General features: G+C 41.1%; 2 protein-coding genes and 1 long non-coding RNA gene across 8 annotated transcripts in view; 2 read left to right on the top strand and 1 right to left on the bottom strand.

Annotated features, from left to right (window-relative positions):
• The window catches only part of LOC142497411 (uncharacterized), a 21304-nt gene extending 6964 nt beyond the window's left edge, over nt 1-14340 (top strand). Inside the window, exon 3 of the long non-coding RNA XR_012802248.1 lies at nt 13986-14340. This is a non-coding gene — a long non-coding RNA (uncharacterized LOC142497411). The remainder of the gene's footprint in view (nt 1-13985) is intronic.
• LOC142497401 (uncharacterized) lies at nt 961-16947 on the bottom strand. Of its 6 annotated transcripts, XM_075605142.1 has the most exons (13): nt 16417-16595; nt 16216-16287; nt 15623-15720; nt 12947-13030; nt 12476-12550; nt 10545-10671; nt 9751-9858; nt 8496-8570; nt 7989-8063; nt 7712-7813; nt 6674-6778; nt 5233-5250; nt 961-4829 (listed from the first exon to the last, which is right to left on the bottom strand). In XM_075605142.1, exons 4-13 carry the CDS (start codon nt 12989-12991, stop codon nt 3964-3966), a joined length of 1596 nt encoding a protein of 531 aa, XP_075461257.1. In that variant the 5' UTR covers nt 12992-13030; nt 15623-15720; nt 16216-16287; nt 16417-16595; the 3' UTR covers nt 961-3963. The 6 variants fall into 6 exon arrangements, with proteins under 6 accessions (XP_075461257.1, XP_075461256.1, XP_075461255.1 ...); XM_075605141.1 differs by lacking the exons at nt 15623-15720; nt 16417-16595 and adding an exon at nt 16613-16947; XM_075605140.1 differs by lacking the exon at nt 15623-15720 and having other exon boundaries at nt 16417-16594.
• The window catches only part of LOC142498119 (zinc finger protein 184-like), a 13903-nt gene continuing 5128 nt past the window's right edge, over nt 15974-24748 (top strand). Inside the window, exons 1-4 of the mRNA XM_075606625.1 lie at nt 15974-17172; nt 18762-18879; nt 22839-22965; nt 23379-23492. Of these exons, the coding sequence (XP_075462740.1) occupies nt 18856-18879; nt 22839-22965; nt 23379-23492 (265 nt within the window). The 5' untranslated portion in view covers nt 15974-17172; nt 18762-18855. The remainder of the gene's footprint in view (nt 17173-18761; nt 18880-22838; nt 22966-23378; nt 23493-24748) is intronic.

The following is a 24748-nucleotide window of genomic DNA, read 5'->3' as shown; positions in this document are numbered from 1 at the left end:
AGCATGTGTTAAGGAGTTTTAGCAGTAGAGCGATAGAGGAAAGGTCATATCTGCAATGTTTGAAGAAAAATCAACAGGTTTTAACATTGTGAATGTGAGGGAGTCAAATCTAACCCCTAGGCAGTGTACTTGTGATACTGTGTATGATAGCACTGACAACCATAATGGAGAAGGGGCAGTAGGGCCAGGCTTGGGAAGAAGTTTCAGAAGCTCTGTTTGTGACATGTTAAATTTGAGTCGGCGGAGAGCCATCCAGGATGATATAGCGGAGATATTCTGAAACTTTGGTCTGGACAGCAGGTGTAAGGCCAGAGGTTGAAAAGTTACTGTGTGCCGTCAGCATAGAGGTGATATTTGAACCTAATATTATTATTGTTTATTTATAAAGCAAGAACATACAGTAAGAAGTAGAGAAATGAAATGTAAGAAAAAGAAAAAAAACTTCTCTATTGCAAACCCCCTTCTTTTAAACTGCTTCAAAAAAATATGCGACAAAGAACATGGTTTAAACAGCCAAAACCCCAGATTATGCTTGCTTTAGAAGCAGAATGATCTGAGGTGGTGCCAACTCAATCACTAGTATGATTTGTGGGTTTTGATCTTTCAGTCAAATCCATATTTCAGGCTCAGAATATAACTCGCAATACCACTCTCAGATATCCTGAGTCCTGGTGGCAGCTCTGTGGAGAACAGCAGATTCTATGGTGTAGCATTACTGCAATACCACTTCATTAATCAGCACAATACAGGTACACCCTGCTGCAAAAATAAATTTAAAAAAATCAAATAAAAAAAAAAATCAAATGCACTTTTTTTTGTTTTTTTTTTACAGGTCATTTTACCTATTAAAGGGGTTGAGCATACACATGAAACCATTTTTATTCAATATAAGGAATTAGTTTATACTTCGACCGGGGGGGGGGGGGGGAGATAGTGCACCTTAACACAAGTTTAAATAGGTAATTTTACATAAAACTTTTTATTCACAATTTCACACAGTTTATTACAAACTAATTAAGCACAAAAAATAAAATAAAAAAACATGCAATAAAGGCTAGATGCAGCTTCATTGTCACCCAAATCTATATACCATTTTTGCAAAGTTAAGCATCCATACATTGTAACGGATTACACTTATCTTACAGTGTACAATTTTCACAAAATTGGAGTACAGATCAGTTAGCACATATTATTGTAGTAAAGGGTTTGCTCAAAGATAGGTTTCCAATTTCTAATGTATGAAAAATAGAGATGATTAAATCGCAGGAATAAATTTCCTGTGTGGATTCTGTGAAAGCAGCAGAGTGAATAAACCTCAACAATTACAAATCCTAAATTCCCACTAAAACATTGCAAGTTTTGCCAATTGTGCAAAGGCCGTTTTATCATATTGTTGAATGTAAATCTATTCAAATATATGAAGTATTTACTTAAACAACCAGTTAATGACAAAAGGATGTATTTTAGGGGTATTTACTAGGCAACAATTGTTATTTAGTCCTTGCTAAAACCGCAGTATTGTATGCTTGCATAAGGTAAGCATTTTGATTACAAAAAACCTAAAATCATACAGAGTTGGCATATTCTAAAAACACACCCATATGGCAGATTAGTGAGGAATGCATTGGGCATACTTCCACATTACAGATGAACATAATTAAACATTTTATAGTTACTCAACGTTCAAAGAAAAAGTCAAAATTGTTCGTGTAGGAACATTAATGTGAGTGATGTTTATATGTAATGATACACAATGGATTGTGGCATATCTTGTGCCTTAAAATGTATTATATGGGTGAGTTATGTTAGCATAAAATCAGTTGAATATATTTGTATATGGTCTAACAATTTTAACGGATGCTCTTCTACACAAATGTAGACAACAAATGTGCCATAAACCCATATTGTTAATAGCAGCTACCCCCCATAAGTCTATACTGTAGGAGTTGAACTCAATGTTAGCATTCTGTTCCTTAAAAATAAATAAAAGCATTGTTTTCTTAATCTCTACTTTGTAGGATTACCCATAGTAACCTTCAGACTGCACTGAGCTCTGAACATTCATTTTGACCTCCCAGACAATTAATATTTTCAGCTTCTCATTTTTTAACAAAAGCATCAGATTTAAAAGTTAAAAATTACCCCCTAAGGGCAGAGTTTTAATTTTAAACATGTGTGTGTGGTGTGGTGTGGTGTGTGTGTGTGTGTTGCAGTCGTTCTGCTTGACATACAGCCTACAGTAGTATTGTACTTTTGACTGCAGTAATTTTGCATACATTTATCTTTATTTCAATAGTAGTAACTTAGCAGAAACCATATTGTTTTAACCATTGCTGGAAAGAAAATGCGGTCATTATTTGAATCACTACGATTTAGTAAATTTGGCACAATGTTGTAAAAAGTAGGGAATAAAGAGCAGGAGTAGTAGCATAACAAACAATGATCTGAAAAACGCTAACATTTAAATTTATGTTATGAATTCTATGAGTTGTGCTATTCAAAAATGTTTCTTGAAGCCTCCTGATAGCAGTACATACCAATGGCATTAGATACATCATCTGGCTGCTGGAGACAAACAGCACTAAAAACGTACATCTATAAAACCACACCAACCCATGCCATATCTTTAAGACAGAACACAAAACTATATAATAAATAAACCTTTAAAATGAGACGTTTTCGTCTGCTGTACATCAATCTCTGGCAGTCAAAAAACAGGAAGGACGAATTTTAGCAGTGGACACTTAAATGTAGACAGGAGCAATATTTTATGTGCAGCAAAAGGTCCTGGATTCACTTTCCAACAGAAATTGCACATCAAGAGTATGTTTTCACCATTTGTCAGGTCGTTTTTTTTGCATCTCAGGCTGTGTTGCAAAAAGCAGTCAGAAAGCAATCCTTTTTTTTTCCACATTCATTCCTTTCTTGCTCCTAGCTAGTGACTTCCCAAACACTTCACTTGAAATGTCCAATTGTGACTTCTTAATCTGCATATTGGCAATACCATTGTCTATATATTGAGATGCTGAACTGGTAGAAACTGTAAAAGGAGGTGGTGTGCCAGGCTGATATCAAAGATCGTCTATTACAAAGTTTATAACCTCAGTGCTCCACGCTCATTTTATCATTAATTTGTTGCTTGACCTCTATCAGCTGCAAATATCATTGATTCAGGGGGAAAATATACAACGTCCTTCACAATAGCATTTAGGTGCTTTGGTTGTGACGACTCTCTTCAGGGACCATCCACCCAGATGTAACGTGCTTACGTAGTCCTCTTTCACATCACTTTGAAATACTGCTTAACAGCAACCTATGACATTTGGCAAAACAAATACCTCCATATATACACATCTGGTCTTCCTCAGTCCTTAATTACTTGCATTATACAACTTTGGCCTTAGAGAAAAGGCAAGCTCTATTGTGCAACATAAATCATACATTTTTTGCACTCCTACATAAATCAAAATGCCTCGATTAACCTGCAAATGTGTTTGCTGATTTTTTCTTCTTCCTTGCCCGTTTCTTTTTAATTCAAACCCTCCGTCAGTATTAAGACCCCAAATGAAAGGAGTTTGATATTTGATTTGTAATTAAGATTAGGAGTTCTATGTAAGGAATTTCTTTACTTTTGCATCTTTGAGAAATGCAGTGAGGGGGACCCTCCAGGACACATCATTATGGTTTGCCCTCACTTACCTATACGACTTGCTGCTGCCCTCCCCTGTTCTACATGTTAGGAGCATCAAATTAAACCCATTGGTACAAATTATCATGGAGGATGTGGATGAAACCTAAATTCAGCAAACATGCCAAGCAATGAAAAGCTTTGATAGACTGCATCTGAGCAAATGTCTTAAAAAAAAATATATATATTTGTCACCATAATTCATCATGCAAATTGATGAATGTGGGAGGAAGTTAAGCGCTGTACCACACTTCTCTCACGGCAAGTTACTCTCACTACTTTTCTAAAGCTTTGGTAATGTTCTCTAAAGTTTCAAACCTGTGAAGTCTTTTGTGTTGAATAAGACTGGTGTTGTAGCTGAAGCTTTTGCCACATTCCATGCATATATACGGTTTCTCCCCAGTGTGTGTTCTGTGGTGCCTGACAAGGTTGGAACTATTCGTAAAGCTTTTGTCACAGTAACAACATACATATGGCTTTTCCCCAGTATGGATGCGCTGGTGCTTCATATAGGTAGCATACTGAATAAAGCCCTTATCACATGTAGTGCATTTGTAGGGTGTCTCCCCTGTATGTATTTTTTGGTGAACCTTAAGATTCCAGTTGTCACGAAAACTTTTTCCGCATTCATTGCACTGATAAGGTCTAACACCAGTGTGAGTTCTCATGTGAACATTAAGAACGCCTATAGTTTTGAAATTTTTCTCACATACATTACATCTGTATGGTTTGTCCATTTCATGTACATTCTGTTGGTCAGTTATAGATTTGACAATCTCATTGCTGTTTGGCGTCTGGTGACTTGGCAATTTAGATTCAGAACATGTCTCTTTTCCTGAACTTCTTGGGATACCTTTGGAATATTCAGAGCTTCTATAACTATTTAAATACTTGGAACTCGGCATGTAGAGGCTTCCTGCATTTGCTCTTTTAAGTACAATGGAGAGTAAACTTTCTTCACCTTTTGTAGCATGGTCTGATTTATGCACTGAGGAGCTTTTTTGCTGTGCACTGGCCTGTTTTTTCTCATTAGCGTTTTCCTTATTCGAAAAATGTTCGGAGACATCTTTCTGTATTGTGGGTTTATCAGAGTCAATGATGGGATCCACCTCAGCTTTAAGTTTATTCATTTCACCCTCTCCTGTTAGGTGAAAAGATTTCAGGTTATATTAAAAAAGAAACATATTTTGAATGCAACATTTAGAGAACAGTAAACACAGTTTAGGAGTCGATCAATCAATGCATTTTTTTTTTTTAAACACAGTTACCTCATCTGCAAGAACAGATTCTTACATCTTAAGCATAATTTTATATTTGTGCTACTTCAGATATGGCGGATTTTAGGGGGCAAATAAAAATAAATAAACACAAAGGTAAAAAGAATGGGGCAGAGACGCATCTCATTCTAATAGGCGCACCGCATGGCTCCTCCTACTGACATTCCAAGGTGTAAGCTAGGGCAGATCTGGAAAAATTGGAGCAAAATGTATTGATACAAAAGTACACATTGAACATTTTGATTTGGCACAAAAAAAAAAAAATACCTGATACAGACCCCTTGCCTCAGTTTGTGAATCGAAAAAAAAAGAGAGAGAAAAAAAAATATGACATGATTATACAATGGATTTTCTTAGCAGCTTAAGTGCTCATAAAAAGGAGATTAAAAAATAAAAATACTGGAAGGAAAACTTCATAGGGACTAGAAAAATGATTTGATACGTTGAAGAAAAAAAAAAAAACACTAAATGCAATATTGAAAAATAAATGGTCATAGATGAGGGGGAAAAAAAAATAACTTACAACTGTTTGTTATAGATAAAGAAACAAGAAAAGTTTTTAAAATTATTTCTTGTCAAACTAAAGTCACAGTATTTAAAAATAATGTCGCATGAAATAAAGCGACGTTAACCCTAGGCTAATGAGCCAAATTATAGCTGTTTTAGCACAATTACTTTAGTGAATGCGTTACCGTTTTCGGTAGTGATGTACCGGGCACTCGGGGAAATAAGAAAAATGACCTGGCCAGGTAGGTTTGGGGGAGCAGCAGAAGAGGACGGTAAGCGCAGGGCGGCGTGGCAGAGTAGGACGGCAGCCGGCGGCAGTGGGAGAGGAGGGCTGCCTGCAGAGGACAGAAACCGACGGTGGAGGGAGAGGACGTTGTCAGCCGGCAGAGGGAGAGAAGGACAGCAGCCGGTGGGAGTAGAGAACCATTTGAGCGGAGCATTTGCACAGGAGGGCGGCTGGGGATGCGCGCGCTGCAGCAGCGGCAGACACTGGAAGTCAGAGAAGACTTCTGGGTCGGACCGCTTGGGCGCACGTCTCCCTAGCCGCCCTCCTGTGCTGCTCCTGCTCCGTTCACAAGGTCCTCTTCTCCCTCCATCATCGGCTGCCGTTTTTCTCTCCCACCAACGCCGGCTGCTCTCTCTCTGCAGGCTGTCGTCCTTCTCCACCTCTGCCACCCGCTGTCCTCCTCCTCTGCCGGCTGATGTCTTCCTCTCCCTCCGCCGCTGCCGGCTGCTGTCCTCTTCCTCGTCCTCTGCTGCTCTGCTCCTGCTGTTCTCTGTCCTCTTCTCCCACCACCCCAGAGGAAGGGGGTGATTGAGGAGGACCAAGGGAGCAGAGCAGGGCAGAAATACCCAGCAATGGGCTCCAGCACCCTAGGCCGGGTCCAGGTACACCACAATATTTGTCTTCATGCAACAGGGCTTAGGGAATCTCGGCCATAATATTTTGGTCCCGGAAATAAGCCTTTCCCAATGTCTGTAGTGTTAAAATGTCTATAGTGCCTCTTGCCTTGCTGCTCTATTTTTAGCACCACAAGTAATAAAACTAAATAGAATAATTGCACAGGATCTAATACTGTACATAGAGAGAAGCAATAATACTTAGCAGCTATGAGGCACTATGACCAGTGTAACTTATTTATGATCACAAAAAAATAAATGGACATTTTATTACTTAATATACACAAACTTTGCTCCCTACCATCACAAGGACATGTGATTTCCACAGAGTTATGTTCACATTCGGCAGACTCATCAACTTGCTTTATCCACAGTGAAAGTTTTGGATTGAAAACCAGTTGGTTGACTGTAAACAAGGATACTACATGTGACTAAATCATCCCCAATTAGATCACAGCAAATAGACAAGAAAACTACTTTTAGTCAGCATATGTAACAAAGATGACACGTAAGCAAATGACACACAGGTCAAATGAAAGGGTCAGATCGCCCCAGGCTTACCCCCTCCTTTTTTTGTTTACAGATTTGGGAAGCAGGGGGTCTCTTTAGCAGAACCATGGTAATTTCAGCTCCGAGACACCCTGCTATTTCCATACATACCACAGAAGGTATGGCTGGTTCTTCATGGAGGTTTAAGTCTCCCACGTCACATGGGTAAATAGAAAGCAGCGACGGATGTATAATAATAATAATAATAATAATAATAATAATAATAATAATAATAGTTTGTTCTTGTACAGCGCCGCTAGTTTTACGTTGCGCTTTACAGAGACATTTTGCAGACACAGTCCCTGCCCCGTGGTGCTTACAATCTATGTTTTTGGTGCCTGAGGTACAGGGAGGTAAAGTGACTTGTCCAAGGTCACAAGGAGCCGACACCGGGACACATAGCAGGCTCTTATTGGTCCACGTGATGCAGAAGATTTAAAACCTCCATTTTGTTTCCCCCGGGAGGGAATAGTACCGGCAGCATCTTCCCTAGTAAGAATCTTGGGAAGTAGGGGGTTCTCCGGAGCTGAAATTAACGTGGTTCAGTTCCGGAGACCCCGTTTCCTATACGTGTGGATCAAAAATGTAATTAATGCCATATTACCAAATGGTATTTTATGATCTATTTTTGCGTGCTACGGTTTTTCCTTTTAGTACAATTGTTGGAAAGCTAAGATCCTTAGCATGTTCATTTATACTTTAAATATTGAGCTTTAATTTGCTGTATTCACTGTTAACTAAGAATTGGGGTTATGAAGTTTACACATCTGAATAACGTAATTATCCTCACCTGCATTTGAATGTTCAGCACGTTCTTTCCTCTCGAGGTCCTTCCGACCAATGTTATACATTTCTTCATCAACAGAAACACCGGGTTTTTCTAACGGATACTCTTAAGAAAACAAAAAGGAAACGAACATAAATATTGAAATGGCTATAAAACTTGTACTGGATTCCTTATTATTACCACATAAGAGATATATACACAGATACATACAACAGTATCTGCACCTTGTGTCATTTAAAAAGTCTCTCTTAAAGTGAACCAATGACTAAGGGATTCTCACCAAAACGGGGAGTCATTTCGTCTTCATCTTTCACAGGAGCAAAATTGGAGTGGTCTCTCAGGTCACCTGATACTTCTAGCAAATGTAAAGAGATTAAAAATATCTATAAACTATTGTCACTCCAATATATTTTAATGTACCATCCCAGCTTACACTAATGAAACATTGGAGGTGAGAAAAAAAAAAAAAAAACCAATCCTGCAAATGGATGTAATACTGCTAAAGTACACAATAAAACTTTGTGCCACGTTTCTCTTGGATGTTTCATATTTGTCTCGTTATAAAACTTCAAATATGTAGTGTAGTCATGGTTCAGAATGAACAGTTTGATTAATGTGGCAAAACATTTTTTCATACCGTGAAGGAAAGCATATTTAAACAGAAAACATGGCACGGCAAGGTCAACTTTACAGTGAAAATGGACTCATGGGTCAGATGTTATCACCAATGACTTAGCAAATTCATTCATCAATAGTGGAAAAGGTGAGAAGGTGGCAAAACACTCACCGCGGCCAGGACTATTTGTATGTTGATCTTCATGCTTGATTCTAAATAAGATGTCAGGACTGAGAACTGAAGAGCCTGGTGTTAGAAAAGAAAATAGTTTATAGAGGTTATCGCAACATTGGTAAATTATAATAGATACCTGTAATTAGGTTCCGATTTGATATGCAACAATTTTCTGGAAATGCCAAACGTGACTTTATTCACATTTACCAGAGGTGACAAAAGGTATAGTTCGGGACGCCGGTTTGAACAGAAAAATACGGAAAAAACACCACCAAACATCTTACACTTTCGGTTAAAACCGATAAACACCCCGGAAATGAAGCATGCTTTCCCTATAAATTTCACGATTTGAGATTCACAGTAGTAAGAGCGCGGGCGGGCTTTTCAAAGTTGCTACTGCGTGAATAGCAGAGCAACCGGTTTCAATTTCAAGCCAGGGAAGCCTGCCTGCCAGATTCTAAGTCCCGATTTTAGCGGCCAAGTTCTCAAAATCGAATGTAGCGGACGCGGCTGGGATTTGAAGCCGATTTTGGTTCCAGAGGATCGGTGATAGCTCGCGGTCAAGAAAAGTCCAAGTTCTCAGAAGAGAAGGGAGCGGTGGCGTGTGGAACTTCACGCCGATTTGGGAACCAGGAGATTCTGGGCTAAGTCCTGTTCAGGGGAAAACTCTTATTTAGAGTTCCCTGCACCAAGGAAAGTCTAGTTTTCTACCCCAGAACCCCAGTAAGTGTGTCTTTTTGTCTGTATTTTGTGTACCATAGTGTGTAAGCAAATTTGTGCTAATAAACCACTATTTATTTCACTACCTTGTTTTGCTCAGTGAATGATCCCGGTTAAAAAGGTGTAAACTGCCTGGTCTCCAGTGACAGGTGGGCAAGGGGCTTTCCCCCCTCCATCCTTGCAGAGAGGGACTGGGGGAAGTAAGCTATCCCTTAACAATAGATTGTTGTTTTTGTATATTTGTGTTTGCTGTGCTGTTTAAAGGGACAGGCTAAATAAAGCCAATGTTAATTTCACCATAAATGGTGTCCATTAGTCTACCTCTGCACACATCTCTTACAGTCTGCATGAAGAAAACAACTTACACAATGGAAGGAGGAATGGAAATGATGTTACACTAGACAGACTTATATTGTGTTTCAAACACTATCTAATCTCTTTGTACTGTTCAATACAAACATTCAAATAAATGAATTATTTTCTTGTATTTACAGGAATACATTGTAAAAATCCCACATAAAATATTCTTTACTTGTAGAGGGAAAACAGGTGCCTTTTCTATCTTCCTCTTGGCTGCTAATATACGGCTCTTGATCTTTTTTAATTCTGCATAGCACATCAGGATGAGCAATAGTATAACCTGTGAAAGAAAAGATAGATTTGACTTGGAACTTGCAAACGCCATTAAAAAAACAAAAAAAAAAAAAAAACAAAAAAAAAAAGGAACTTGCATGCATATCCATTTGGTTGCAGGTTCTGATAAATTGTACTAGACCAGGGGAGCGCAATCTTTTTCCCCTGCGACCCGCTGGCGTCTGTCCCCCTCTCCTCGCTCCCCCCCTGCTTCAGACGTCCTGGTGTCATGATGTCACGGCAACGCGACACCACATGACCCCGTGGTGTAATTTGACGCTGCGTTGCCATGGCAACGTGTGACCAGGAGCATCTGAAACAAGGTAAGTAGAAGTTTACAGAGACCCTGCAGCTACCCCGGCATTAATTTAACTGTATTCAGGAAGCGCGCGGGGCCTCTGTAAATCCTGCGCCCCCCGCAGCGAATCTCGCACCCCCCCCCCCCCCCTGGGGGGTGTGCCCCTCACTGTGCTAGACTACTGTGTTTTTCATACATGGTGTTGAAGGATGTTTTGAGAACATACACACCAAATCATGTACTGTATATAGTGTTCGGCCTAACAGTATCCAAACCTGCAAATCATTATTTTTTCAATGAGATTTCTAGGTTCAGAGATATCGCTCTGAAATGCTCTAAAAGTCTAAGAAGGAACATACAAAAAGTTTTTTCAGGTCTCAGGGTGATAACTCTACCTAGTGAGATTAAGGTGGTGTGAATGTCCCTCATCACGTTGCTGTACAGCTCCTTCTGCCCGGGTTCTAAATGTCTCCATTCCTCTTCAGAAAAGTAAACAGCAACTTCATTAAACTTAACAGATGCCTGAAACGAGAAGTAAAATATCATCATGACTTGAAAATTGGATTTCCCAAAACAAACTGTTTTTAAACACCGACAAGACTGTAACAATGGTATTTGGGACCAAGAATAAAATTTTAAAGCTTCCAGTGACTGAGCTCCAGATCAGAACCAACGCCAACACCACCCTAACTCCTGTTACTAGTTTTAAATACTTGGGCATATGGTTTGACTCCCATTTAACATTTGGGATGCACATTGTTACCCTGACATCCAAAACCTATGACAAACTAGGTGTACTTTACAGGAACAAATCCTCCCTAAGCCTCTGGTCAGAAAGCGTATCGCACAGCAGATGCCAATGCCAATTATCAACTATGGGGACATAGTATACGGCTCGGTGCCCCAAACCCACCTTGGCAAACATGACACCCTCTACAATTCAATATCCGTTTTGTTCTACAATGCAACTACAACACACATCACTGCGAAATGCTCAAAGAACTAGATTGGTCATCACTAGAATCTAGGCGCGAAGTTCATCTTTCCTGTCTTGCCTTCAAAATACTAGAGCTAAGGTCATACTACAATGCACTTATTAAAGATTAAAAAAAAAAAAGGAAGGTGGTTTTGTGTTAGGAAGCAGAGGTTGCTGTAGCGACTCTTCCAGCCTTCCTCCACTCCTTTGGATGCTGTTCTCTTCTTAGGGCTGGGACCCGCTGCGGCCGGCGGCGCGGGCGGACGCACGAGCGTTCCCCACCAGCAGGGGAATCCTCCCGAGCCGGACCCAGTCCCCCCTCACTGCACAGCTCACTACACGCTGTGACGCATCAGCCGCCGGGGGATTCAAGAGAAATGTAATCCCAAGCGGCGACGCGTCACGTGGTGTGGCTGTGAGCCAATGAGGAGAGGCTTCGGGGAGCGGGGAGGAGAGTGTGGAGGGAAAGCAGCGATTTAAAATAAACTCTGCAGCACCAAGGAAGTCCCCCCTGCTCCCTCCCACAGACTCTCTCCTCTTGGGGGGGGGCCCCCTTCCGATTCCCCCCCCCCCGTGTGTATTTGTGAGTGCCTGTCTGTGTGTGTGTGTGTGTGTGTGTGTGTGTGTGTGTGTGCCTGAGTGCGTGTCTGTGTGTGAGGTTGTTGAGGGGCTGAGGAGTTGAGGGGCTGAGGAGTTGAGGGGCTGAACGGCTGACGGGCGGTCCCGCCCCCTTACGTCATGGCCGCGCCCCCCCCCCCCGACCCGTTTTGGCCACGCCCCCCCCCCACTCGCGAAAATGGTCCCTTTGGACCGGAAAAAGCCCCAAGTGCCTCTCCACGCGCCGCCTGTCTGCAGTGCGGGCGCGTGGTCTGAGGCAGCGGGGCCGTAGCCCTATATTGAGCCTTTTGTAGCATCTTGTTCTTTCCTACCTCTAACATTGCTCTCACACAACACACGGTACATTCATTTTTTGTTATATTAGTCTAATATTGCTGCAACTATTTCCTAATTTGTTTAGAATCTGAGCATCGTGGAATAACTGAGGTACAGAAAGTCTAACATAAGAGCATAAAATACCATTTTTAATATTGGGGTCACGAGAGAAAAAAAAAAAATTAGAGGTCCAAAACATTTTAAGATTCAACCCTCCCCACTTCAGAAGACAGCAACTAATTTACACATCCACTCCTGTTCTACCATTTTGCTTATGGAGATAAATCAAAGATATGTCTCTACCTCCACTCAGTCTAAACCCTTGAACATCCGTAAAGAGGAACTAAACTTCTCAAAGCAGCGAGTGTCTTCCATTGTCAGATTAAGACATATACATGAAATGTGTCCTTTACTAACCATTGACGAGTCACGCGGCACAGGGGAGGAGCTCCTCTTAATGCACTCTGTAGCATTCTTCTTACGTCCTCTAGTCTAAAACAGCCCCCACCATAAAAGAAGACAAGTTGATGCATTTTACCTCTTTATATGTGACACCACAAAACAAATGAAACATCATGATGTTCTTGTGTACATTTTATGTGTTCGCTTGTTATAAGTGTAACTGTTGATGTGTACACACACACACACAGATTGTCCTTCACAGAATTCTCTTGGACTAATTAAACCCATGAAAAATGTTGCAACAATGGATTTATCAAGGACTCCTTATCCCTATACAGTCCAATCTGAAAATCAACATCATCACATATACCTTATGCGTACACAGTGTTTCACAATAATTGCCACCTTTAAAGCTTCAGGAATAAAAGTATTTTACAAAAATAGTGATAAACAAAAATTAAAAAACCTGTGTCAACAGAAATGTACCTTTTTTCTTGTAATGACTTCTCTACTGTCCAATGTTGGTGCCATAGTGTTCTTAGCTATGTAATGGGTTCTGTATTTGGTAACCTGAAAACAAACAGAACAGACTAAGGAAAGAGCTTAGCTACATATTTTTATTGACAAAATAGAAATCATGCAGAAAGGGCACCAACTACTTCCACGACAACAGCACATTGCACAATCAGTGCATCACTTATTGTAAGAAGTGCAGAATTCCAAATGCACATCAGGATCTACATGCCTGCTAAAGACACAAGCAACCCTATTTACTGAAACGCTTTTCATATTTTTGCTGCAGCTTTCTGCACCTTGTAATAGATGGCACATTGATTTACCATATTTGCAGCTATCCTAATACCTGTTTCAATCTGTGCAAAACTTTAATGAGATCATAACAAACGTCTTATTTGGTGTGTCCTAGCGATTTTGCATCCCAATATGTAGAAGCATAAGGCTGAGTCCATGCTGCCGCAGACCGCGATCAAACGCCTTAAGGCATTGATCGCACCCATAGACCGTGCGGCAGCAGGAGGGGGCGTGCGTTATGCGAGGAATCCGGGCAGGTCACGTGAGCGGTATGCCCCATGAGGGCGAACCAGCTCGGTGATGTCACTGACACCCCCCGACGGCGCTTCTACCATGGCCGATAAACGCACCCACTTCACGCACACGCCTCCATGCGGGCAAAGGCAACATGGCCCAGGCCTAAGAATAAATTGAAGATGAAGTATCAACATAAGAAAAATGTTTGTTGCACAAGAAAAACAAAAAAGGATCTACTATAATGCTGTGCACTCAATGTAAGCGACAAGAATTTCTCCAGACCTCTGGCCATATACTGTAAGCCAACGCAAATGTGCCAAAAATATTGCAAAATATTTGGGTAAACTGACAACCATATACATTAAAAAAAAACAAAAAAAATATATATACACACACACACACACACACACACACACACACACACACACACACACACACACACACACACACACACACACACTTTTTTTTTTAAACATAGGTTTGAAGCAATGGGTTTCCGGATCTTCAGCTTCGGAGAACCCCTGCATCCAGAGATACCACAGAATCTGGTGCCGGTAATCCCCACTTTTTAAAGCTCACACGGGCCAACAGGAACCCACACCGGAGGACATCCCAGCTTCCTATTTGTCTGCCAGGACGCAGGAGCTTTTTAAAAAGTAGCCATTACGTGAATCCAGCTACCAAGCCGGAGCGGCTACCTGCACCCCCTACAGAGCCAAGTATCTCCAGGAGCAGGGGGTCCCTGGAGCTGAGATTTTGAGGCGCGATCACATAGTCGCTATGTGCAGTGGCCCCTCTGGCACGCAAAGGGATAAAGCAGCAATCCCTCCCACCATTAGGCCTTGCCCCCGCTGCCTACTACAGCGTCCGCTATGGCGGACGCTGCGTGCACGAGAGCCCTCCCCGCAATGGCGCCGGGCCCGCTGCGAGGGGGGGCTGCAGCGCTCGCGCGAGAGCTACTCCTGCTCTCAATAGAATTGAGAGCAGGACTCGCGTCGAGCGATTAGGCACGCCCCCCGGCGGTTCAGCCAACGTCATGGCCGCGTCCCCGTCACTCCTGCGCCACGTCCCCCCCCGGTCTCTCCTCCTGCAGTGAGCTGCAGACCGGGGAATCGGCTGAACGCGCCGCCAAAAGCGCGCGCGCGCGTTACAGCTGAGATACCGGGGCCTTAGCCTTAGTCTATAGGCGTTTAACTCGGGATTAGCCAACTCCAGTCCTCAAGAGCTACCAACAGGTCAGGTTTTCAGGATATCCCTGCTTAAGCACAGGTGGCTCAATTGAAGACTAATTCACCTGTGCTGAAGCAGGGATGAGCTGAAAACCTGACCTGTTGCCAGCTCGAGGACTGGAGTTGGCCACCCTAGAGTTAACTCTTAGGGGCCTATGCAGAGAGCAGCGAATTTTAAAATTGGCGAATTTATTAAAAAGTAGCTTTTTTGGAGAGTTTTAATCTCCATATGCAGAAAAGTGCGAATTCTGCTATGTTTAACATGGATGCGTGTGGCGAGTTTAAATTGGCGAGATGCGCGCTTCAGAAATGTGTTAAAACAAATTCGCGCCTTTTTTTTTCCCTTTGCAATGGCCGCGAGCGGCAGTTTTTTTTGGCGAGGCAAAACGGAGACAATCGCGCCATTTTATTGGCGCGAACAGCCGCTAGATGCCGTTCGCGCCTCTCTGCATACGGATATTTTTAAAACTGGCGAGAACCTCAAGGCGAGTTTTACAAATAGAAAAGAAAAATTGGCGCGTTTTTCGGAACTCGCCATTTTCGGCTGCTTTCTGCGCGATTTTCTCCAAAAAATGGCGAATTTCGAAATAGCGCTGCTCTCTGCATAGGCCCCCAGATGTTTGTATCCTGTCCCCTAAACATCTCCTGCTCTAATTTTAAATAAAACCTTTTTTTTTGCGTTTAGTGATTTCCTTGCCTTTAGCTTGTGGGGCTACCACGGTAATCTACAGACGGCACTGGGCATAAGATTTTAAAATAAAGAGAGCATCACTAAGCGCAAGAAGAAGAGCAGAAAATAGTGATCAGTGTGGGCTGCTTTAGTATTCACTGCCCATATACTGTAGGACTGTCCCGAGTTGGTAACCCGAGAGCTGTAGCAATGTACCTTTAATGCTTTCGCAGACTGTAAGACAATGTGTTGCAGGCCCCTCTGGCAGCTAGGTGGTTAAATACACATATTTTGTCTCAACACGGTGCAGGTCCCTGTGGCAGCAAAGGGGTTAAAGGGGTTAAAGGGCAAAAAAAAAAGTCAGCCTAAAATGAAGGGGCTGCACCACTCTTTAATAGGCCTGAACAGGTGTAACCAGCAGTGTAATGCAGTATCCTTTAGATATGAAAGGGGTTAAATCATCCAGTTACAACGCTGCATCTCTAGTGTGTTACAGTCTCTAGTCCTGGGCCAGCCTGCTTTCCTCTAGGAGGAGGCATGTAAACTTATCGCAGGACATTCAACCATCTTGTTTTTGCACTAGTTGACATTGAAGCGCAATCAGCGGCAGGACACGACAATACATACTAACAGCGCAGTTATTCATCTCTCCCTGCACCTGAGCCGTGCAGGGCACAGTCAGGACGAACCTTAACACCATACCAAGCAAACCCCCAAACAGAGGAGCTTCAAAGCCCAAGGCATAGGCCAAAAAGTGGGACCAGCCAACGCTTGAACTCGAGCCCAGATCTGATACGGAACCAACTTACCCCCCGCGCTCTCCTCTCTCTCTACCACACGAAGTGAATCCGGTTCCGACCTGCCTGCCGAGAAAGGGCCCGCTGTGGTGCAAAAAAAGGAGTAGAGTCTGTAAGCAGATTTGTCTCGGCTCTTTGGACGCGTAGGACTACACAGAAACAAAAGCCCGAGAGCCTGAGAACTACAAGTCCCATCACGCCTTGCGCGGGCACCTTTCAAAAAGACACAACTTTATTGACAACACTGCAAACCACGGGCTTTTCTCCTACAAGTTGTTACGTTTGCCATGTTGTTAACACGTAGGGACGGTTATGGCCTCTGGTCCATAGGCGGGGTTTCTTCCTGATAAATAATTTAAAAATGCAGTGATTACATTGTTTATGAACTTCCCAAATGTACCACAGTCACCTTTTAAGATGAAGAGACTGCCCGCTGAATCTTAAAAGAAACACCGTGATTTATCATTTCATGCTTTAACACGGTATTGACTATGTGGGACTTGGAGAGTCGGACTATAGCAGCTTGCCAGTTATAGATGATAGCTTTTATAGCACATCCCTGTGACCCAGTAACGAAATGCAATACATATTACAGCCAAGTCTCTTCTATACACAGCGTTACAAAGATTAATCCACCAGTGCCTGTCATAAAAACAGACGGCTCATTGCAATAGCGCCCGGACCGCACACTAGCCTCACTGGAAGGCCATAGCCTTGGCTCTTGCTAAGGTCACCTGGCAGGGGACGATCTGCGCATGCTCAGAGGAAGCTGATGCTCGTATCTTGAGGACAGTGCGGGTGCCGCGCGGGATTCTGGGTAGACAGCTGTTGGTGGGGCAGTCTCCTCGCAGCTGGTTGGCCCAGGTCCCCGTGTGTCCGACCGGCTCATGTGTGTGGTGCTTATCGTTGAGTATCTGGGCGGCCGATGGGGGCACACTGGCAGCCAGCAGGCATGGAGCGAGGAGAAGTGTAAGTATAACTAGTGTGTATTCTCAGCTGAGGGAGATTTGTTGTGTGGAAGCATCAACTGACATTTTATATGAGTTAGTCTGGTTCAAGTGAGTGAGACAGCTCGGGCTATATACAGTGTGGATGAGTGAGACAGCACTGAGCTCGGTGAGGCCACATATACTGTAAGAGACAGCACTGAGATCTGTGAGGCCATATATACTGAGAGACAGCACTGAAGTCTGTGAGGCCACATATACTGAGAGACAGCACTGAAGTCTGTGAGGCCATATATACTGAGAGACAGCACTGAGATCTGTGAGGTCACAAATAGGCCACAAATACTGTAAGAGACAGCACTGAGATCTGTGAGGCCACACATACTGTAAGAGACAGCACTGAGATCTGTGAGGCCACATATACTGAGTGAGACAGCTATGTGGGACCATATACAATGGGAATGTGTGAGTATGAATGCTTGAGAGCATCTACATCTGTGGGAACTAATATGTGAGACCGCACTAATGTCCGTGAGACCACATATCCTGGGAACCAGTGAGTAATATGTTACAAAAATAATGCTTTTTTTATATCTTTTTATACATACAGTATCATTTCACAACCGCAATGAATCCAAAGAGTTTTCAATCTAGTTTTGGTGCCTCAAGCACATAGTGATTTGCCCATGATCACGTGGTGCTTGCTCCATCTGTGCATCTAAATGGGCACACCCACTTCAAAGACAGGTCTGTTACCACTAGGCTGTGTTTTTCTCTAATTGGAGTAAGAATATCACCCATTGCTAACACTGCTCCTGACTGTATCTAATTGATACTCGCATTGTTCAGTCTCAATTTCAATCTCAGACTTTATTGGGAGATTATGTAATGAACTGGATTGGGTGCTGAATGGAAAGGTGCTGGGGTTGGGCAACCCCCATGGATTTCAACTTTGGGGTAGCTGAACTTCTCTTCTGGTCTATGATGTAGTTGACTTGTAATGGTTTTCCATGGGTATTGCCCACCAAGGTTACTACCATCAGCAGGAAGGAAATAACAAATCAGGTTTCCTAGGTGTGCTATGTGTGAGACAGTCTAGAGGCAGCTCATGGACCGTTAGCCATGCTCCTAAGACATCACCCATTTCCCACATTAGTCCTAAAACTATGTGCATTGTAAAATGTTGCCACCCCAATACATCATTATTGTTCCTGATATCACACATTGCAGTAGTATTTTTTTGTGATTAAATCAATTATTTTCTGTTGATTTACATTCAATTATGAATATGAATTATGTAATGCAATTGGACTATATACAAATAGATTCAGTTTTTGGCACTTTGGTCCATATTTACTAAGCAGTCTTCTACCAGAAGACACCTCCCCGCCCTGGAAGACTCCTCAAAGCCAATTGTAGTCAATGGAAATGTCTTATGGCAGAAGACGGGTTGGCAAATATGGACCTTTACCTACAGCTAGATGCATAGCAATGAGTTGCTTTACCCATTGGCAGCAAAGGGATTACAGCAGAGTTTCAATATGAATATTAAAGATTTTTTATACAAAACGCAACCTAAAATAATAATTGTATGTATATTTCACCATCCAGGTTTCTCTGAAGACAAAAGTGTAATTGCCTGTGTGTTTACTACTTATTTCCACAACTACCCTATTTAATTTTATAAGAATCACCCAAGAGAAACATGTCAGAGAACATTTCTATGCAGGTAACATATGTGGTTTAAATAAAAATGCTATCTGATGTATGTTTTCTACATAATTGCTGATGTGGATCAATCGGATAAATATTTCCATATTAGGAATGTTGTATGTATGTATATATGTCTTTATTTATATAGCACCACTAATGTACATAGCACTGTTCTCAATTAAATATGACAATAGTTAAATAGTGAAAATATGACCTGCAAACGGGAAAACAAGAGTTTAACCCATGCAGGGCTTTAGAAGAAAATATGACAACTGCTTCTGATCTAGCTCAAATAGAGTGATTTTTAAACATCTGTCACTTTTTAATTTCATTGTAAAACAAAAATAATGTATTCATTGAAATTAGACAAAAATGTGGGAAAATACTATTCTCAAATGTAGGCAACCCTAGAAATATAGCAACAGCTGCTATTTAAAATGGTGTCATATACTGTCAACATTACACAAAAATGAAATTGGTGTAAATAAATACTATTGCACATGTTGGAGTGCTTCTATAAATGTAATTTTTTAACTTTGACTGCCAGGTCTTGAAATTATACAGCAGTGCACCATTGTTACTATTATTGTAATCAGAGTGCAATTCATACATATATCTACAGTCTTAGGCCTCGAACATGGTAAAAAACACAGCGCTGAGGGGAAACATCCCTATCAGCGCGGCTTTAGATGGCGCTTCCGCACACTTCCGCAGGCGTGCGGAGGCGTGTGGAATTTAAGCCGCAGATCAATTTTAGTTTTCCCGCTGAGGGAAGCGCCGGGCCGGTCACGTGACTGCCAGAAGCCAATGGCAGTCCGTGACGTGGGCGCCGTGACGTGGCGCGCTAGCCCCGCCTCCCGCTCCGCCTCCAGGCCCGCCTCCCACCTGGCACACAAGCGCGCTCGCTGACGCTCATGGAGGGACACGAAAAATCTCCTGCTTGAGCAGGAGAGCATGAGCGTCAGCGCTGCCCAGCGCTCTTCATATCACCATGTCCTAAGCCTTATACTGTCAGAGAGAAAGATTTAATTGTTAAACCATTCCAATCAAGTGGAAATTCTTGTCTCTGTTCAAAAAAAAGTTTTGTGCACATTTTCATGTGCGTGATGCACCTCCTAGAGACAGTATCTATAATTTTGTTAGACGGTTCAAAGAAATAGGAAGTGTAAATGAAGAATTGAAAGCCGCAATTCAACATGAGTTTTTTCAGATTTCACCCAGACACTGTGCCACAAAGTACTGGAAAATGTGTTGTTCGTCTAGGAAAAGTGAATACATTTAGAGGACATGAAAGAGCATGTTTTGCTTTAAGGGAAGAAAGGTGCAATAAATAAATATGATGTCTGTGATTACAATGGATAAAATGTAATTGTGACTTAAATAGCAACATCAGTCTTGCCTATTTTACATATTTTTTTTACATAATTTGGACTGTGGAGTCTTTAGGCGCAGAACTGGCTTATTTTTATCTCCAGGATTCCTGCACGTTCCTAAAATACTGACTGGTTTAGTTTCTTGTATTCCTTCTTGAATTTTCAAAGCTAGCGTCTGCGGTCACCCAGCAGGAAACAGCAACGCCATCCCTCCGATAATAGTGCGGCTTCCTTTTACTCCATAAGACCTGTGGGATTTGCGACTATTTTTATTTCCAAAGTGGGAGCAGAAACATGGGTACATTTTTCCAGAACAAGAGGGTCCCAAAAGCTAAAAATAGTGCAGCTAAGCTTCGGAGGACACTGGTGGTTTGAATTATGTAAACAACAAAATGATTAAAAAAACAAAATTTTATGCGGGATTGCTGCTCTAATGCGAGATTAAGCTGTGATATTCCATATCAGAGTTTAGTGGATCTCCCCTTGATTGCAAACAGAACTGTCAAGTATAACAGAAGTATTTGGTTCAACTGACATCTTAAATTTAAGACTGCTTTTAAAATTAATTTCATTTGTAGTGGTAGTTTAATACAGTACATGGAATATAGAGATGAAGGAAGAATGGCGGTGCACAGCACAATGAAAACTTGGGGGGCTGAAGTGCAAGCAAAGGCTTAAAGTTTAATTTATTGGCACATAGCAAATACAAATAAAAAGGGTAAGTGCACTCTAAAGCATTTTGCGCCTAACTTGACGCTTTGTCACAGAGTGAAAGCCCTGCGTTGCTACCATTGATTAAACAGTCGTCTCACACCTGAGCTCCTGCCCCCATCGTCCGAAATCCCAGCATCCAGGTGGAAGAAAGGGCGCTGGATCTGAACAATCTCGTGGCGTCAGCCCAGGTCCGTTAATGACGTGACATCCGCCATCATAGTAAAACATAACATGACTAATAGTAAAAAAGACTTAAACATAGATGGATGGTCAATATGCATAAATCGCTAGATTTAAAAATGAATTAAAGGTGCGATGTTGTAGATCACGCATTTATGAAACCCTTTAAAAAAACAAGAATCCCCAAAAATCGGAAAATTCAGAAAATGTTCCAGTGTGGACTATACTCATATACTGTAGGTATACGGCATACACTTTTCATACATCAATGTTCATCCTTCCTAGTTGTAAGTAGACCAGAGGATTGTGAATTACAACATTTCTTATGAACTATCTGACAATTCCTTTCATTAATTGTTTATAAGTTGTTTACGAGTCAGTTATTTGCATTATTGCCTCAGGACTCTATGCTTTATTCCAATATGCCTTTATGGTTGGACCCAGAGGCATGTTTATAAAGTGTTTTCCATTTGATGGTAATAACCATGTTACTTTGTATACAATATCTGCATAAAGTAGATATCCCTTTATAGACAATGGTCACAGGACTCCCTATGGGGGTCTGGCCAACAGTGTCATATTTAAACTTTGGAAATATATACACATACATAGAAATACAATATGCCTATTGATACAATATGAGCACGCTATGAGCAAATAAGAACACAAAAATATACGCTGTAGTTGTGTATCAATATTCAATTTAGAAGTTGGTTGCAACTTCTAGAAGTGGTTAACAATAAATACTGTACACTGTATAACAAAGACTGAAGCATAGATTTACTAATGATTAATCATGTGGACAAGCATTATAAGGGTCATATCCCTATGGATATACTGTACCAATTGGATATACAATATACATGTACATTTAAGATAGATATATTTACATATACACACATGCACACACCTGTGGCCCAAACTGTGGGTTCGTGCATGTTTGTGATTTCTGTATTGTTGATTGCTATGTATTGTTAATTGCTGCTTTACTAGCAGCGGCCAACAATAATATAATACACTGTACAAAACTATAATATGGAGTGATTTATAAAAGATAAGTCCATACTAATACATCTCATCCAAGAGAATATTAATTCCATCTTAAACAATCCTCTGGTATACTTACAACTAGGAAGGCTGAGACTTTGATGTATGAATAGTGTTAAAAAAAATAAAATTAATGTGTGATCTACATCATACCTTTTTTATTCATTTTTTAATCTTGGGATTTATGCATATTGACTATCCATCTAAGTTTGTCTTTTTTACTATTAGTCATGTTATGTTCTTCTAGTGAAAGTCAAGTCATTAACGCACCTGAGCCGACGACTCGAGATTGTTCAGATCCAGTGCCCTTTCTTCCAACTGGACACTGGGATTTCTGATGGCTGGGCTGGGAGCTCAGGTGTGAGACGACTATTTAATCAATGGTTGCAACACAGGGCTTTCAGTCTTTGACAAAGCACCATGCTAGGCGCGAAACGCTTTTGGCAGGTTAATAGTAGGCTCGCGACCAAGCGCGTGATGTCACGCGTGCCTGTACTTGAAGCGATCTGTGGCATGCAGGGTTGCGCGATGGAGGATGTGACATCACGTAAGCGGTTCGCCCTCATTGCGTGTATTTGCTGCTTTAAAAATGTTTTGTACTATTTTGTTCTTTTTGTTTTTAACTAAAGTCTTAACATTACGAACCATTTTTTTATTACAGGCATTGGTGACGTTTAATGATGTTGCTGTTTATTTCTCTGAAGAGGATTGGGAATGTTTAGAAGAATGGCAAAAGGAATTGTACAGGAATGCCATGCAAGAAATTCATGGTGTTTTAATCGCCATGGGTAAAGATGTGTGTTTAATTGTACATTGATGCAGATAATAATGTTTTTGTCTACCTTTTTAAATGACACATTCTCATATACTGTAGTAATTTTAATGTTTGGTAAATAACAACTCTGTAAAACTAGTACATCCTTAATTTTTTTTTTAAAACATCACAGATGGGTGTACAAGTATGTTTCTGTTATATCATTCAGAACATGTTTCAACAAAAATAAAATATGAGGGCCCTATTGACTAAGCAGTGCTACTTTGTAAAACCCCTTCCAGTGCAAAAAGGTGTTTTATGGCATTGCACCGGTTAGAAAATATGGGTCTTAGTCTCATGTTAAAAGGCATATTGTATTTTTTTTATATATATATATATATATATATATATATATATATATATTTATTTATTTTTTCCCCTAATTAGGTTACACTATCAGCAACCCTGATATTTTGATAAGGATTCAAAATGTCGAAACAGGAAAGCTCAACAGTAATCAGGATTTAGCCAAAAGGAAAAGCGGTTACAATTCCTCAGCTGGTGAGTGAAAGCTCTTTCACAGCTTTATGAAAACCTGGTTTATAACATACTGCAGGAAAAAGGGCATACCACCTCCAAAAATCTTACACGGTAGTGGTATGAGGGGACATATGTATAAACAATAAGAATAAATATAATTTCATTTAGCATGTCAATGCATAGAACTAAATATGAGAGCATATGTTGAGGGGGGCTTTAGTGTTTGTATCCTCCAAAAGTGGTAGGGTGCAGTGAATAAGAAAGACTTGAAAGCAACTGTCCCTGCTGATCGTCATTTTGTTAAAAAAAACCCTGTCATTGCTTTCCAACACTGTTTTTATTTTTAAATCTGCCGCCCTGTTCATGAGATATGTGTTTGACATTTGAAATTTATATACGGCAATTATCTGGCACACGTCTCGAATAAATAAATGAAGCTCAACTGCCGGTGCTCACGGAACTGAGTGCTTGGATTTCTTTCTCCTTCGTTTGACATTTGAAATGCCTGGGGGGGGGGGGGGGGGTTAAGATGGAGCTCTTCCAGTGTCCCGTGCCATCTAACGGTAACCTCAGGGGCTGAAGAATAAAAATAAATAACTAGTCTGCACTAGAAGCATTAAAAAAAAAAACAGAACAGGGGAGGAAGTTTTGATGATTAGTTAATTACTTACAACAACACATTACACCAGTCAAAGTCGGGGCGGGGGGGGGAGGGGGTATAACGTCTATTTCTCTTGATTTCTTCTTTAACACATTTGTTATGCTTTGCGTAGTTAAAAAGAAAGGGATCTTCCTTTCTTAAAAAGTTGGGTTTTTAAAAAAATGTTTCTTTCTCCAACCTATGCTATAAATACAGTTTGCCATGTTTCATGCAACTAGATAAACTTGCTTCAATTTTAATGTCTGTTGCAGTCATATTTTTACAAATACAGTTACATTTACTGTGTTAGATGTTGTCAGTAAATGTCTCTATGTAATTTATGTAACTTCTAGTGTGAACTTTAGGATTCTTAATGTGTGACGATGAACAATGGAAACTGAAATCTTCACTTGTTTATAGAATAGGTACAGTAGAGGCAGAAAACGTAGTTATAATGCTTCCAATTTGGTAAATCCATTGTTTTTTGAAGAGAGCTACTATATTAAGTTTAGTTTCGGTTCCTGTTATGCTTAGGCCATTATTCTGAATCAAATAATTTTATACATTTGCCATTGGTATGGAACAATAAACTATAACTCAAAATCCTTTTTTGTTAGTGCTAGACTGTGGGTAGGAA

The sequence above is a fragment of the Ascaphus truei genome, chromosome 6 (genome assembly GCF_040206685.1).
Source record: "Ascaphus truei isolate aAscTru1 chromosome 6, aAscTru1.hap1, whole genome shotgun sequence".
Lineage (NCBI taxonomy): Eukaryota > Metazoa > Chordata > Amphibia > Anura > Ascaphidae > Ascaphus > Ascaphus truei.
This window is presented reverse-complemented; position numbering and strand designations above follow the sequence as displayed.